General features: G+C 55.8%; 3 protein-coding genes across 3 annotated transcripts; 2 read left to right on the forward strand and 1 right to left on the reverse strand.

Moving 5' to 3' along the window:
• Positions 1 to 929: 929 nt before the first annotated feature.
• GUITHDRAFT_48109 (hypothetical protein) lies at positions 930 to 3,093 on the forward strand (the record flags this gene model as incomplete). Its single annotated transcript, XM_005823164.1, has 3 exons — positions 930 to 1,861; positions 1,955 to 2,354; positions 2,944 to 3,093. Coding segments are annotated over 3 exons (1,482 nt in total), but the record flags the coding sequence as incomplete, so codon positions are not given.
• Positions 3,094 to 3,812: 719 nt separating this feature from the next.
• Positions 3,813 to 10,888, reverse strand: GUITHDRAFT_145926 (hypothetical protein; the record flags this gene model as incomplete). The annotated part of the gene is made up of 18 exons (XM_005823165.1): positions 3,813 to 6,143; positions 6,336 to 6,496; positions 6,802 to 7,148; positions 7,307 to 7,392; positions 7,772 to 7,921; positions 8,209 to 8,253; positions 8,321 to 8,356; positions 8,813 to 8,882; positions 9,170 to 9,219; positions 9,261 to 9,320; positions 9,650 to 9,697; positions 9,778 to 9,841; positions 9,995 to 10,075; positions 10,258 to 10,328; positions 10,395 to 10,453; positions 10,498 to 10,607; positions 10,673 to 10,743; positions 10,778 to 10,888. The coding sequence occupies 18 exons, from the start codon at positions 10,886 to 10,888 to the stop codon at positions 3,813 to 3,815; spliced, it is 3,951 nt and encodes a 1,316-aa protein (XP_005823222.1).
• Positions 10,889 to 11,544: 656 nt separating this feature from the next.
• Positions 11,545 to 15,554, forward strand: GUITHDRAFT_145927 (hypothetical protein; the record flags this gene model as incomplete). Its single annotated transcript, XM_005823166.1, has 16 exons — positions 11,545 to 12,030; positions 12,086 to 12,188; positions 12,235 to 12,872; positions 12,923 to 13,033; positions 13,203 to 13,661; positions 13,717 to 13,774; positions 13,822 to 13,859; positions 13,917 to 13,983; positions 14,030 to 14,212; positions 14,384 to 14,454; positions 14,509 to 14,640; positions 14,897 to 14,941; positions 14,987 to 15,073; positions 15,127 to 15,222; positions 15,333 to 15,391; positions 15,440 to 15,554. 16 exons carry the CDS (start codon positions 11,545 to 11,547, stop codon positions 15,552 to 15,554), a joined length of 2,748 nt encoding a protein of 915 aa, XP_005823223.1.
• Positions 15,555 to 15,574: the final 20 nt, after the last annotated feature.

Consider the following 15,574-nt stretch of genomic DNA (forward strand, 5'->3'; position numbering starts at 1 on the left):
GGGAGGGAGGAGGAGGAGGAGAGGAAAGAGGGGACGAAGGAGAGAGGATGGGATGTACAGGATAGGTATGAAGACAGGACGACACTTGCTTGTTCGATCTTGAGAAGCTTGAAGATTGAGAGGAAATGTGGAGGGGGGGAGGGTGGGGCGAAGAGTCGTAACTCTATACATGGGGACAACGAAGACAGAGAGACAAGTTGTGTTGTGAAGGGAGAGATGATGATGGTGAGAAGTTGACCTTGGTGTTGGCAGAAGGGATATCGGTACGCGGTCACTGGGAGATGAGATATCCGTTACGATGCTATCAGAGCATGTATGAGTGATGCAGGGAGTCAGGATGGCATGATCGTCGTATGAAAGATTTTGGTTTCTTTTCTGGACTTCTTGGTTTTTTATTTGTGCTCCCCTTTCGAGCTTGTCTCGACCTTGTCAGAGCGTCTTGCTCACCTCGGACCACAACTCTCTTGCTCGTGTTAGTCGCAGTCTGTGTTGCCGAAGGCTCTGCGACCATGTCAGACGACGATGGTTTCGTGCTCAACATCGCAAAGTCGTCGAGCTTGCCAAAGAGCACAAGCACACCGAAGGTTCGACCCAGGAGCAAGGTAGAGAGGAAGAAGCTGAAGAAGAAGGAGAGGAAAGCCAAGAAGGTTGAGAAGCAAGAGTCCAAGAAGGAGGAGAGGGAGAAGAAATCGGTCAGCAGGAGAACGAAACCTTCTCCCTCCTCCTCTGCTGCTGACAACTCTGCCGTGAACTTCGGGTCGAAGCCATGGGAGAGGAAGCCTGACCCTTCGAGGGTTAAGATCGTTGTTCCCGTGAAGATCGTGGGTGAGACCACCAACAAGACCGCCGCTAAGGTGAGGGCGCAGCAGGGGACGAAGGCGAATATCTCAGACTCCAAGACGTTCACGGCAGAGTTCTTCGAGGACGAGAGTTTACAGCTGAACGGGAAGCTGGTGGAGAACCTCAAGACTCTCTTCAGCGCCTCGAGGATGACGCTGATCCAGCGAGGGGCGGTCCCTGCCATCCTACGAGGGGCTGATGTGATGATGAAGGCGAAGACGGGGACGGGGAAGACGCTGGCGTACTTGACGCCCGTGGTGGAGTGGTTGGTGACGAGGAAGGAGCGGCTTACAAGAGCCGATGGCTCTTTCGCTCTCATCGTTGTCCCTACCCGTGAGCTCGGGCTGCAGGTACACGAAGTTCTCAGCAACCTGCTGCGGCCGTTCCATTGGCTGGTGCCAGGGTTGCTGATAGGAGGAGAGAAGAAGAAGTCGGAGAAGGCGAGGATACGGAAGGGGCTGTCTGTGCTGGTGGGGACGCCGGGGAGGCTGTCGGACCATGTCAGGACCACCGAGTGCTTCAACGTCAAGTCGATGCAGTTCCTGATCTTTGACGAGGCGGACCGGTTGATGGACATGGGGTTCGAGCAGGATATCAACTGTATCTGCGACTTCGTGCGGGAGAAGCGCGACAAGTCCTGCCCGACCAGGATGCAGACCGTCCTCGTCTCAGCTACCCTTCAGCAGAAGGTCAGGCAGTTTGCGCACTCCCTGCTCTCGTCCCCCGTCTATGTCACCGACTCGTCCTCGGGTGCCATGATGACGGAGACAGGAGAGGAAGGGAAGGAGGAGGAAGCAGGGGAAGGGGAGGACGAGGAGAACAAGAAGTTCGAGCTGCCATCGCGGCTCCGGCAGTACTGGATGTCGATCCCTTGCAAGAGGAGGCTTCTATCTCTGTGCTCCTTTTTACGGCAGCGATCGATTCCTTCCACGAGAGCATGTAAGATGATTGTGTTTGTGTCCTCCATCGCCGAGGTCAAGTTCCTTCACTACCTCCTCCCTCGCGCGGTCCTTCCCGACGAGTGGAGGGGAGACGAGGGTGACATCGCCAACAAGGAGGGCGACTCGGACGAGGAGGAGGAGGAGGAGGATGGAGGGCTGAAAGCGCTGCTCAGCATCCCCATCTACGGTCTCCATGGAGACATGACGCAGGCCGAGAGGACTAAGAGCTTCTACGGCTTCACCGCCTCCTCCCGCGCCATCCTCGTCTGCACTGACGTGGCGGCCCGGGGCCTGGACTTCCCCAAGATCGAGTGGATCGTTCAGTTCGACCCGCCCACGGAGCTGGAGGAGTATGTCCATCGCTGCGGGAGGACAGCAAGGATGACTACTGAGGGAGATGCACTCCTGTTCCTGATGCCCCACGAGGAGAAGTATGTTTCCCTCCTGGGCAAGCACGGGCTGAGCCTGAGTCCCATCCCGACCCGCACGCTGCTGGTGAGTGAGGAGAGGAGGAGGAGAGGAGGAGAAGGAGGAGGAGGGGGAGGAAGAGAGGGAGAGGTATGGATGCTGCAGGTGACGAGATGAAAGAGTGCGGAAGAGAGAGTGGTGAAGGGCAGCGATAGTGCGATGATGACGATGGAAAGGAAGAGAAAGAGGAGGGATGGTGGGGGGGGAGAGGGGGAAGGAGCGAGAGAGGAGATGACGACTTGAACAGTCCGTCGTAAAGAAGAAATGCGAGAAAGGAGAAAACGACGAGAAGTTCCTTTCCCTGTAAGTGGCTGGGGGAGGGAGGACGAGGGGCAACGAACAAGGAGGAGGGGGGAGGAAGGGGAAGCGGCAAGGTGGAAGCGTGGGAGAGAGAAGTTGAGTCAAGAGGAAGGAAGTTGAGCTAGTAAGGGGGGCAGAGAGAGGAGGAGATTGAATTGCTGACAGGCAACGATCGTTGGAGGACATCGTAGCTACCGACCCCCTGGCCGCAGGTGAGTTGAGCGATGCTGCTGCTGCTGCTGCTGCTGCTGCGGATGATGATGATGATGATGATGATGATGATGATGATGATGATGATGATGATGATGATGATGATGATGATGATGATGATGATGATGATGATGAGGATGATGATGATGATGATGATGATGATGATGATGATGATGATGATGAGTCGAACCCTGACCCTCCTGCAGAGCTGGCCCGAGACGCCTTCACGTCCTTCACTCGGGCATACGCGACGCACAACAAGGGGACCAAGGCAATCTTTCATCCTAAGGCTCTTCACCTTGGCCATGTGGCTGCTAGCTTCGCTCTCCGTGAGCAGGTGCTGTCCCGTCCTCCTTCCTCCGCACGTCTTCCCCCCGTCTCCTCCTCCTCCTCCTCTTCCTTCCCTCCTGTTGCTCTTGTCGCTCCTGAACTTGGAGGCAGCCGAAGAAGATCAAAGTCACTCAGTATCATCAACATCAGAGCCGAGAGATAGAGTGAGAACCTTCCACTTCCTCCTGCTCCTGCTCCTGCTCCTGCTCCTGCTCCTGCTCCTGCTCCTGCTCCTGCTCCTGCTCCTGCTCCTGCTCCTGCTCCTGCTCCTGCTCCTGCTCCTGCTCCTGCTTGCTCAGCATCCTGGTCTACAATTCACCTTTCTTTCGGCCTCCATTCCCCCAACTTTCATCCTGTCCTGTCCCCTTCTCTCTGTCTCTTCCACTTGCTCCTCCATCGTTCATCGCTCCTCCCCCACCTCTGCCTCTCGCTCATCCTGCTCTTTTCTTCCCTCCAGGAACAAGCGCAAGCAGGAGCTCAAGGAGATCGAGAGGAAACCTTGGAAGAGGAGGAAGATCGCAGGGTTCAACGCAGACTTGAATGTCGGGATTTCAGGAGTCTGATCGGCTACTGTGCGTGTGGAGGAGCTTTCATGACGATGTGTTTGACTTTTTTCTTTCCTCCTTCCATGCTCTTGATTGAAACTTGTCAATTTTAAACATCGAATTACACTTCTCCTCCTCCCCCTCCCTCTTCCTGCATTTTACCTTGATCCGCCTCCCCTTACGCCTCATCGTCCATACCTCCCTCCTCGCCTGCCCGTCCTTCCTCGTCTCCTACTTCGCCCTCCCTTCCCTTCCTCCTTCCTGCTCCTCTTGACTCTCCAGGCTCCATCCTTCGCAGCAGGTCAAACTGCTTCTTCAGTCTCTTCTGCACTATCACAAAGTTCCCGTCGGGGCTGAGGGAGTAGGGAAACTCCATGAGGCCGTCAGCTATCTTCGCATCCAGGTCGTAGTTCTTGTGCCGGGCAGCCAGCTCGTCTATCTTGGCCCGGTCGCGCGTCTTGAACGCAACCTCGACCTCCTTGGCGAGCGGGTAGAGCGCCATCATCAGAGCATACTTCTCGTCGTTCACCGCCATCGTCAGGTACGCTCTCAGCTCGCAGATCCGGTCGTAGACGGACTCAAGTTTGCGGTCGCTGGGGGGGTCGAAGAGCTTGTTCGGGTCCAGCTGTGGGTATAGGCTCTTCCACTCTTCCTCTTCGAGGTGGAGCGCGACGGAGAGCTCTAGAGCCTCGAAGTACTTCTTGGTCAGCTCCAGCTCCTTGGTCAGCCTCCTCCTCTCCGCTTTGATCTCGGTGCCGTTGGGGATTGGCACCCGCATCTTGTGCGCGTAGTCCCACAGGGCGGGGATGATAATCTGGTTCCACTCCGGGGCAGAGAACATCCGGAAGGACTCGTCGACCGTCCTGTTCCTCTCCTCCTCCGCCATGTCGTCCAGGGTAGGGAAGGGCACGTAGCCCAGCTGGGCTAGCTGGATCCTGTCCTCGCAGGGGAGCTGCATGAGCTGCGTCTCGTTGCTGAGGTCGAGCTCGAGGGGGGCGATCTTGCCGTTCTCGAACTTGACCCCCTCGAACCAAGGCGCTTTCATCCACCTCTCCTGGTCCACCAACTGAAGCGTACCGTCCTCCTCTTCACGCTTTTCTATCCCCATCTCCTTCTCCTCCTCTTCCTCGTCCGCCATTCTGTCATCCCCCGGCTGGCTGACGTTCTCAGCTTGCACTGCGAGGAGGGAGGCGGCAGGGTCGGTGTACGTGGACGCTGCCGACTTCTCTTTCAGCGCCCCCTGGAGCTGAGGGTAGATGGGAAAGAACGGCCACACAGCAGCTCTGACGTAGCTGGGGATGAGGTCAGGCATGATGTGGTACCTTCCCACCTTGATGTTGGTGGTCGGTACCCCCTTTTCATCGATTTGACACCCTCGGTACTGCCCGATGAGCTCGCGCAAATCATCTTCCCCTACTGAGATGTTGCTCAATGCCTGCTGGAGTTCTGCTCTGACCTCCTCGTCCTGCTCCTCCTGCAGCTTCTTCTTCAGCCAGTACTCGCTGGCCAGGTCCCCCTGGTGGGACTCGCGGACGATGGATCTGATGATGCGTATGGTTTGCGAGGAGGAGGAGGAGTTCATGAGCTGAGAGAACCGAGACACGACAGGCCCTCTTCTCTCCGCCATCATCTTCTTCCTCTTCCTTAGGTTGGACATCTCCTTTTTGTAATTCTGCGGCTCGAGCTCCTCCCTCCACAGCCACTTCCCCTCATTCAATGCTCGCGGGGAAGAGGTATCCAACGCGTCCTCCATCGTCCCTTCCCATCCCCAGTCCTGCAGGATGATCTCCTTGCTCCTGTTCAGCATAATCTCCACCTCCTCCAGGTCGTCTTCGAAGATATCGAGCTCAGTGTGTCCCCTCACGTTGCCGTACCCGTCCTCCGGGTAGTCTCCGTCCTGGAACCCAGCCTTGTGCAGCATCTTTCTCGGCCACCAGATCTCGTGGTAGCTATCCCCGGACACCATCACGGGGTCTTCGATGTTTGCCTCGCGCGCCTGTTCCCATCCGGGCCGGCAGGTGTTGTTGAAGAAGCGCTTGCCGGGGAGGTAGACGTTGTTCTCCTCCTCCAAGAACTTGGGCCTGTAGTACGTCAGCCACTTTCTCCCGACTACCGTGCTGTTTCTCAGCTGCAGCCGAGCTCCCCCCTGAGCTGTGATCTTGGTCTCGAACGCTGCCGTGTGCCGCCACAGGGGAGAGTGCGACACGCTCTCGTTGAAGTAGCAGGAGGAGAAGGAGCATTCCGCGCAGCGGGACATGGCGACGGCAGCGCCACCCATGCACCCGTTGCTGTTGAAGACGGAGTCGAGGACCACAACTTCGTTACACTCGTCGACCTTGAGACCGTAGATCTGCGTCTTCTGTATGACACACCTGACCAAAGTCGCTATGGCGGCCCCCTCCATCCTCACACCCATGTACGCGAGCTCCAGCCGATCCCACTCGTTGTCCGGCTGGTCGAGGTAGACGGGACCGCCGATGGCGCAGTCGATGAAGGAGGAGTTGCTAACCTGATAGAACAGACAGCATCATGCTCCTCATCAGACCCATCACCTCCTCGTTCTCCTCTCCCCCCACTTCCCTTCTACCCCTTGTTTCCATCAAATACCCGTCACCCATTTCCAGATCATCTCCCCCTCCACCCCGCTCTTCTCTTTCCTCGAACTCGTCCCTTCCTTCCTCCTCCTCTCTAAGACTCTCACATCGACGGCGTAAACGGCAACTCCGTCGAGGCAAAAGATGTCGCAGGAGACGAACTTCCATCCGCTCCCCATGATCAGGAAACAGTCCTCCGTCAGGGTTCGAGGTCGAAACCTCTCCCCGACTTCAACTGGCTCCTGGTTTTGGACAGAAGGTTTCAGGTCTGCTCCTCAGTCAGAGTTCTGAATTCGACTCTTCCCTCTCCTGGTCAATTTTCGTTTCCTCCCTTGTTTGCCCTACTTCCCCTCCCCTCCCCTCCCCTCCCCTCTCCTCTCCTCTCCTCTCCTCTCTACCTCCCTATTTCTCTATTTCTCTTCCCTCCCTCCCCTCTCCCCCTGCTCTCCACAGCTCCTTTCCCCTCTCTTCTCTCTTCTCTCTCCTCTACCCCTCCCTTCTCGTTCTCCCTCTCCCTCGCTCCTCTCCCTTCCCTTGCTTCACCCTCTCCTCCTCTCCCCACATTCAAATCACCGCAATGCATCCCCGGATAGCTTCCAGCTCGAGTGTAGCAAGTGAGGTGGTGGAAGAGCCCGGAAGTCTCTTCGCAAAGGAACCACATCCCATGCGCAAACACGTCTCTCCTCAGCGTGATATTGTGCGCCCTAGTCGTTTGGTTGTCGTTCTCGTCCGTGAACGATTGGATCTCATAGATGACTCCATTTTGCTCCTCCATCCCGTCCTGCATGCTGAGAGGTCCCACGTTGACAGTTCGATGCTCGTCCTCCCACAGCATCGGGATCTTCGAGCTGGTAGCGTGAACGAACGTCTTGCCGTACCAAAAGTGGAGGCCAGGATCGAGGAGGATAGTCTGACCGTTCCTGGCTTGCCGAACAGCATGCTCTACCTCTTCGAAGTCATCTGAAGGACTCGCGTCAAAGTTTCATACCCAGCTCTCTCTTCCTCCTCGTCCCCTTTTATCTCCACCTCTCCTCCTTCCTCTGTTCCCTTCTTCTCCCCAACCTCGTCTCCTCATCACTTGCCTGGAACGCGAATAAAATCTCCCTCGGGCGGTGCCGGCAGTTTATCAACCGCCAAGTCGTAATCGTGTTCATCAAATTCACCCTGAGTAAGAAAACGTGAGGAAAAAGATGTGTGAGAGAGGAGAAGAGAAGGAGAAGAGAAGAGATGATGGGAACGAGGAGAGGAGTTATGCACGAGAGAAAATAGAGCAATGAAATAGGAGGGGAAGCAGGAGAGGAAGGGGTGTGTGGAGGCGGAGAAAAAGAAGGGAACGCAGGGAGTGGAGAGGGAATGAGCGGAGCGAAAATTCAGAGGAAGAGGGTGCAAAAGAGGGGAGGGGGAGAGAGAGAGAGAGTGAGTGAGTGAGTGAGTGAGTGAGTGGAGTAGGGATAGAACAGGAGGGAAGGTGTAAGGAGAATGGAAGTCAGGGAGGAGGGAACCGAGAGAGAGAGAGAGAGAGAGAGTAGGAGGGGTAAGTTACAAGTCCTGTGGCTGCTCCCGGCTGGTTGAAGGTGTAGTTCTTGTTTCCGACTTTGATAGTGAAAGGAGCGTAGAGAATGTTCTGATCGATTCTCTGTGTCAGCTCCTTGAGCTGGATTCTTTTCTTCTCCCTTGTCTTCTCGTCCATCCCCTGCACCCAACATGTCATGCACAGGAGCGGAGAGTGCGAAAGTGGAGAAGAGGGAGGGGACGAAGTGGTGGAGGAAGTTGTGGAGGAGGAATGGTTTGGCTGGATCGAGGAAAGGAGGACGGAGGAAAGGGGAACGGGCGTACGATGAGAAAAAGGGAGGAGGCGGATAATGAAAAGAGAATAAAGGACGGTTCGACAGGAGAAAGGAAGAAGGAGAAAACGATGTGAGTATCTCGGAGATGTCAAAAACCATGAGTGTGGTGGTCGATGATGCAGAGGTTTCTTACAATCACGTCGGCTCGCTTCAGGTCCTCTTCCATCTCATGGCGCACCTATCATGGAGTCAGGTGATGAAAAGTGAGGAGGGTTGATTGTAAGAGAAAGACTGTGCGGGCCCACCAGCAGCATCTCCTTGACAGTCTCAGAGGAATCCTCCTGTATTGAGTTCAATGGGCGACCAAGAAACGATAGCAAGGAGGCGGCTGAGAAGGGAGCAGAGGAGATGAGAGGCGATGAATGATAAGGATCAGAAGGAGATACTGGTGTGGTGCGGGTGGAGGTGGAAAAGGAGGAGGAAGAGGAAAAGGAGGAGGAAGAGGAAAAGGAGGAGGAAGAGGAAGAGGAAGAGGGAGAGGGAGAGGAAGAGGGAGAGGGAGAGGGAGAAGGAGAGGGAGAGGGGGAGGGAGAGGGGGAGGGAGAGGGAGAGGAAGAGGAAGAGGGGGAGGGGGAGGGGGAGGGAGAGGGAGAGGGAGAGGGAGAGGGAGAGGGAGAGGAAGAGGAATATGGTTTAAACTACAGCGCTCACCTTTATTTGAGGGCAATCCCAGTATTTATGATGAGTGCTAGGGGTTTGAGTGTCAGCCTCGCCATCATCCAGTGACTTTTCCTCACCTCTTGCAGAACGAACAAGGCGCGTTGACTTTCTGCATCCATCGCTTCTCGTCGTGCAACTCCCTCAGTTCTTCCACACGAAGTCAGAGCTCACTCCTTCCCTCACCTCCTCTCCTCTCCTCTTCCTTCCCTTCCCTTCCCTTCCTCTCCTCTCCTCTCCTCTCCTCTCCTCTCCTCTCCATTCCCCTCCTCTCCATTCCCCTCCTCTCCCCTTCGCTGTCCTTTTCCCCTGCCTTTCACATTTTCTAATTCTCTTGTCTTGCCTACAATTGCCCCTTCCGCATCCTCTCCCTCCTTGCATGCACCCCATCTTTGAATCCTCCCACCCTCCTCCTCCTCCTGTCCCGCCCTACAGACCTTCCAACGGCTTTCCGGTCATCAGAGATAGTCTGCTGAGATGGAAGGGGCTGTGGAAACCTCTTTCAAACCGCGCAAACACCACCCGTACCTTCACCTTGTTGAAGATATGATCTCCGACACGTTGACGGTACTTGGAGTAATCATGTATCTATTGGACTCAATCAGACTCACGATTTCCTCGCACCCTTTGCCCTCCTCCTCCTCCTCCTCTCTCTCTCTCTCGCTCTCTCTCGCTCTCCTCTATCGTCGTTGTCTTCTTCAACCTTCCCGTCCTCGTCCTCCTCTTCCACCCGTCCCCTTCTTCCTCCTCATTCCCCCAGCCTCCTCTTCTTCCTCCTCCTCCTCCTCAGCTCATGCATTACTGGGCAGGCTGTTGACACTCCCACGGGTGAGCAGGTCCGACCATTTTCCTCGGGATCGTGTGATAATGCAGCTGGTTACAAGAGTCACTTGCCAGAAGCATCCTACCTCTCCTACCTTGTTGTTCTCATCTCTTGTGATCACCACATTGCCCAGACAAGGCGTCTGATGCGTCTTATCAGGTTTGATCTGCTCGATCCTTTCCCAGCAGCCGCCATGCCCGGTTGCAGTTGGAAGTGACGTACCTTGTTTCCGCATGCGCATCGTTTAGCGAGGCTGTTCTTTCCTTTCGGCTTCCTCTTGAAGATTCTGGACAGCAAGTGATTCAGCAGCAACTCTCTTGCAGCAGTGCAGCAGCTCTCTTTCTCTCTCCCTCAACACTCCCATAACCCTTCTCCTCTCTCTGGTTCGGTCTGCCTGCCTGCCTGCCTGCCTGCCTGCCTGCCTGTCTTATTCACTCACGATAGTCCTCGCTTCTCGGTCTCTCTCGACGTCAACAGCCTTCCAGTCTCCTCATCAAGCACACGCCTGTCGTTGAACAGCCTTAGCAACATGCAGGAGAAAAGAGACATGGGGGAGGGAAAGCAATACACGGAATGAAGAGGTATGTGAAATGAAAGAGGCATATGAAATGTAAGAGGATCGGAAAGTGAGAGAGGTATATGAAGGGAAATGAAAGAGTATGTGGAGGATAGATGGTATGCGCAAGGGGAGATCTGTCTCACTTGATTCTGCCGAAGGTTTCTAGCGACATAGGCTCGGGATAAATCATATCTCCATCCTCCCCATATTGAACCTGCAAAGGGCATAGAGCCTGAGGAGCCCCGGACGAGAGAGGAAGAAGAGGAGAAGAGACGCATACAGGCTCAGGAGGGTAGACATCCGGGTCCAATGATTTCCTCACTTCCTCCATGACACTAACTGCGACACTTGTTGAGACTGCATGTCCGACGACGAAATCAAACCTTGTGTGACGTTGAAATAGTAGGGGTCGTCGTCGTCGTAAAGCTCGATCGGCCGCGCCGGCACGTTTATTTTGAACTCTGAATCTGAGTCCAAGTATCCTCCTCGAAGTCTGAGCAGAGGATAGGATGGATCTGCCGCGAAAGTCATGAATGCGCCGATGTTGTGTTGAGTTACCTGGCTGCATCCCCAACATGTGCCCACCAGGGCTCCTGCATATCCTGCCCGTGTTCGTGCGAGCACTTGGTCTGAGAGGAAGGAGGTCAGAGGAAAGCAAGATACGTGTCCGACATGCTGATACGTCAGGAGCGATGAGTTCTCCACGTTGATGCATAGATGCAAGGAGACTATGCAGATCAGGGCCAGGCGATGGCTCCACATGCCGCTCCTCATGATCGCAGGAGACATCCGTCTCCATCAGCTATGGCAGCAGACCGCTGCGAGATCAGTCATGATCTTCTGTCTCTTACCGCATGACCCTCCTCTCCTCCTCTCTTTTCCTCCCCTTCATCACAGGGCGCATTGCGGCCGATCGCATCGGACCATTCTGAGGCGGGCTGATGTTCCAGATGAAATGTGAGGGTGGGTGTTCAAATATAGGACAGGGGTGGGGGGGGGGGTTGTTTTTCGAAAGCGCTCAATGCGCGGAGACCGATGAAGAGGAGGGGCAAGAAAGGGAGGGAGGAGGAGAGGAGAGAGAAGAGGAGAGGAGGAAGAAGTCAGGAAGAGACAAGAAGGACCAGGGATCGTGGGACCTTGCAACAGGAACACGAGAAGATAGGACAAGAAGTGAGATGATGGTAGGGGTGGGAGAGATGGGGTAGTGATGAAAGGTAGAGCCAGGTTCCTCTTAGGCCCTGTAGACCCTGAGAGGATGTAGGGAGAGGGAGCCAACTAAGATCGTTCGTTTCTGACTTTCGCTATCAGGATGAAAGATCCCAAGATGACATTGGTTTGAGTGAAGGTCAGAACTACCCTGCAGCCCTCGTAGTCTAAAACCTTGACAGTCTCATCGGCATGCGCGCAAGCCCACTGGGAGAGAAGTAGACATGAGCAGGGCGCAGGACCAGCAGGATGAGGGCGACGAGGAGCTCGACTCGCTCTCAGAGCTCAAGATCGGAGTAAGAAATCACCGAGCCTTGCCTGTCTGGCTCAGCGACAAAGGTACCCGAGGCTCAACTGTGTGGGAGCTTGACTCGTCTCCTGCAGAGAAAGGAGGAGAGGTCAAGTCGCACAGAGGGCAGTATGGTGAAGGCGGTGCAGCAAGCAGAAGTACAGCGTTCAAGCATTCCGACCATGACGCGTTGGAGGAATTCAGGAGCAACCGGCAAGGGGTCTCGAAGCAAACAATCAGATTCTCTGACGATGTCAACGCTAAACATTCCGGCAAGAGCTCTTCAACACAGTACAACCCAGCGAGTGTGTATCGGAGCAAGAGAAGCGCCAAGACTACGCAGAAAGATGTAAATAGAAGTGCCCGACGAACTCAGAACTGGACTTCTGACTCTGAAGCTAAGATGCGGCAAAGAGACATGGTAACTCTGTTGGCCTTGTACCATCTCCTTCGTCTCCCTTGACGTTTGTGAGCAGGTCCAGGACTCGTGGGACTCTCTGACCTTCTTTGCCAACCGTCATGCAGGGCGCATAGCTCCATCGGCGCTGAGAAGTACAAACGCCAAGACGAGGCGCAAAGGTAGTTGGGAGATGGAATGAAGATCGAACGTGATGCGTCTGTGCAGGGGATAGCAACTTTACGTCAGACCTGAACCTCAAGAGCCGTCTGGACTTGACCAACAGACTGGGAAGTGCTCCGGTAGAAGGCAGGACCGAGGAGGATGGGGAGAACCTGCTATCGCCATCGAGGCAGACCGCCTCCTCCCACGGCTTCAAGGAGAAGCTGTGCTTCAGGGCTGACCCCTCTCCCTTCCACATCCCTCTGCTCCCAAGCGGGCGCCACCTGAAGTTTGACATCCTCAGTACTTGGGGCGACGTCCACTACGTCGGGCTGTCCGGCATCGAGATCTTCGACAAGGCCGGAAACCCCGTCAAGATCGACCCCAGCTCGATCTCAGCAGACCCGCCCGACATCAACATCATGCCGGGATATGGCGATGATCCGCGGACGGTGGACAAACTCATCGACGGGGTCAACAGGACGTGCGACGACATGCATGTTTGGCTGGCCCCCTTCACCGCCGGCCGCCATCACTACATCTTCATCGACCTGAGCTGCTCCTTCGTAGTCTCCATGATCCGCGTGTGGAACTACAACAAGAGTCGTATCCACTCCTACCGCGGGGCGAGATACGTCGAGATCCACCTGGACGAGAACCCCATCTTCAAGGGGGAGATACAGAAAGCTCCTGGCTGCCTCCGGGTACGCATCCCCTCCCCGGCCCCCGGGCGACTGAGAGTTTTGTATCCCAGGGGTCGGAGGAGAACGCGGAGAATATTCTCTTCACCATGGACGAGAGCGTTCTCTGCGCTATCGAACAGCACGACGCCAACGACATCAACATGAACCCCCAGACGACTGAGGTGAGCCAGACAAGGAGGGGGAGGGGGAGTGGGAATCAGGACAAGTAGATGAAGGAGCAGGAGCAGGAGCAGGAGCAGGGGGGGTGAGATGGGCTGCGGAGGAAGAGGAGGAGCAGCAGGAGCACATGGGTTGGGGGTGGGCGGGGAGGGAGGAGTGACGGGGGGACAGGTGCATGTCGAGGAGAGCAACCTGAAAGACTTGGAGCGTCCGAAGACGGCAAGTGGGCGCAAGAATGAGGCAAAACAGGAGCAGGGGCACGGCATGAAGGAGCAGGTCCTGCCGAGTGAGACGGAGAGCGTCGAGATCTCTGGCCCGACCAAGCGCCTTCCTCCTCAGGTCGGTTGGCAGGTGCCCTACTGGGGCCCAGCTGATCTGGTGCAGGTCGTTGTGACCGAGTCGGGAGACATCGAGGAGGAGGAGATGATCGTCACTCCTCCCATCCCCTCCAGGATTGCGCAGGATGGATCCGATCCCTTCATGCGCATGGACCGAAGGCCGTTGGGTCTGGATGGGCGGCCGATGACGGGGATGGTGGAGATGGGGAAGCTGCAGGGAAACTCCTCCTCGTTCCCTTCTTCCTTCTCCAGCGACCTGCTGCCCTCCAGCCCGACGACGATCAGCGGCAGGGTGAGCTGAGGGAGGAGGGAGGAGGAAGAAGTCGTGTTGAGCTCTGTCTCTGCAGAATTTGACGCTCGTGCTGCACTCCAACTGGGGAGACTCGGAGACTTTGGGCCTCTGCGGTCAAACTTTGTGGTGCCTTGACGGGTGGAACTGACGCTGTCAGCAGGTCTAGACATCATCTTGCAGGATGACAGCAAGCTGAGGGTGAGCTTGGAAAATCATTGCCCTGGTCATCAGCGAGCTCGTTCTTACAGCATGCAGGTTAACGCATCCATGATCCTAGTGACGTGCGAGGGAGCTGATGGTGGCCATGAAGCTGCTTGCCTCGGTCCGTTTCGCTTCCTCCCCTCTGCTCCTCGTCACCTTCCTGCCAGACTCGACGTATGCCGCCTCCCTCTTCATGGGCCCGCACGAGCTCAAGGGCGAGGAGGAGATGTGGGTTGTTCCCCACTACCCCTACGTCAAGTATCGTATCAACATCGACATGGGTGAGCCTCGCCTCCTCAAGCATTTCTGTGTGTGGAACTACAACGGGAGTATCGAGAACACGTATAGAGGTGACGCCTGACTTCTCCTCCTCCTCTTCCTCCTCCTCCTCCTGCGCCTCTCTTTCTCTTCCTCCTCCTCCTCCTCATCCTCCTCCTCCTCATCCTCGCTGCCCCTCTCCAGACCTCTACCTTCGCATGCCCTTCCTTGTCACACAGTCTCCTCATCTCCCTGGGACGCAGGCGTCAAGAGGATGTCGATCGTGCTGGACAACAGGTCGCTGTCTCCCCCTGCTGGGCACCTGGTCAGGAAGGTAAGGGGCTCCAACCGGAAATCTCCGTCAGGTCCCTCACCTTCCTCCCCGCAGGCTCCTGGGCCAACTCGCATCAGCATCGACTTCTCGCAGAAGATTTGCCTTACATCCCTCGGGGAGCGGATCGGAACCCCGCAGATTTTCCGAGGAAGCAGCTCGATCATAACGCCAGAAGGCTACGTGATGGTAAGACGTGTGAAGACCCTGCAGACTCGTCCTCCATTCCTCCTTCTTTCCTTCTTCTGCCCTCCTTACTCCCTCTGGACTCCTTTCCTCTGCTCTCCTTTCTTCTACCCTTCTTGCTTGCTTTGCTCTTCTTCCCTGCTCTCCTCCTCAAGACCCGTCCTGTTTTGTTGCTCTCTTCCTGCGATACTCTCCATGTCGTTTCACTACCTCCGTTTGTGCGGAAGCTTGCTTTCCAACTCAGAGGTGATCCCTGCAGCAAGAATACGAACCGCCGACGCTGCCGTCAGGCTTCATTTTCAAGGTGTCCCTCCTCCTCTCAGAGCGAGTTTGCTTACCTTGACACCAGTTCTCCCTCATCTCTACATGGGACGATCGATTCTACATCGGCCTTAACGGTATACAGCTATACGATCAGTTTGACAACCTCGTCCCCGTGAGTTTCTCATGTTGTCAAAGACTCTTCAAGCTGAAACTGCTGCCCACCAGGTTCACCCCAGGAACCTCAAGGTTGTCTGCACTGAAGGAGTCACTTCCATCGCTGAGCTGCCAGACTGTGTGGGGGACCCTCGCACGGCAGAGAAGGTTTTCCTGCTCCTGCTCCTGCTTCTGCTTCTGCTCCACCACCACCACCACCTCCTCCTCCTCCACCTCATCCACCACCACCCGCTCGTCCTGCTCCTCACTTGTTTTAGATCATCGACGGAGTTAACGACACCAATGACGAATCGCATATGTGGCTTGCTCCCTTCAGGTGACGTGAAAGAAACAGGGAGGGCAGGCGTGTGAAGGAGGCGTGTAGGAGGGGAGAAACGAACAACATCTTCTTCATGTTCGACGAGCCGATCACTCTCTCCCTCATCAAGATATGGAACTACCGCAAGGTCTTCTTTCAAAGTCTCAGGTCCTTCTGCTAACGTGAGGCTGCAGACGGTCG

This window comes from Guillardia theta, assembly GCF_000315625.1.
Source record: "Guillardia theta CCMP2712 unplaced genomic scaffold GUITHscaffold_113, whole genome shotgun sequence".
Classification (NCBI taxonomy): Eukaryota; class Cryptophyceae; order Pyrenomonadales; family Geminigeraceae; genus Guillardia; species Guillardia theta.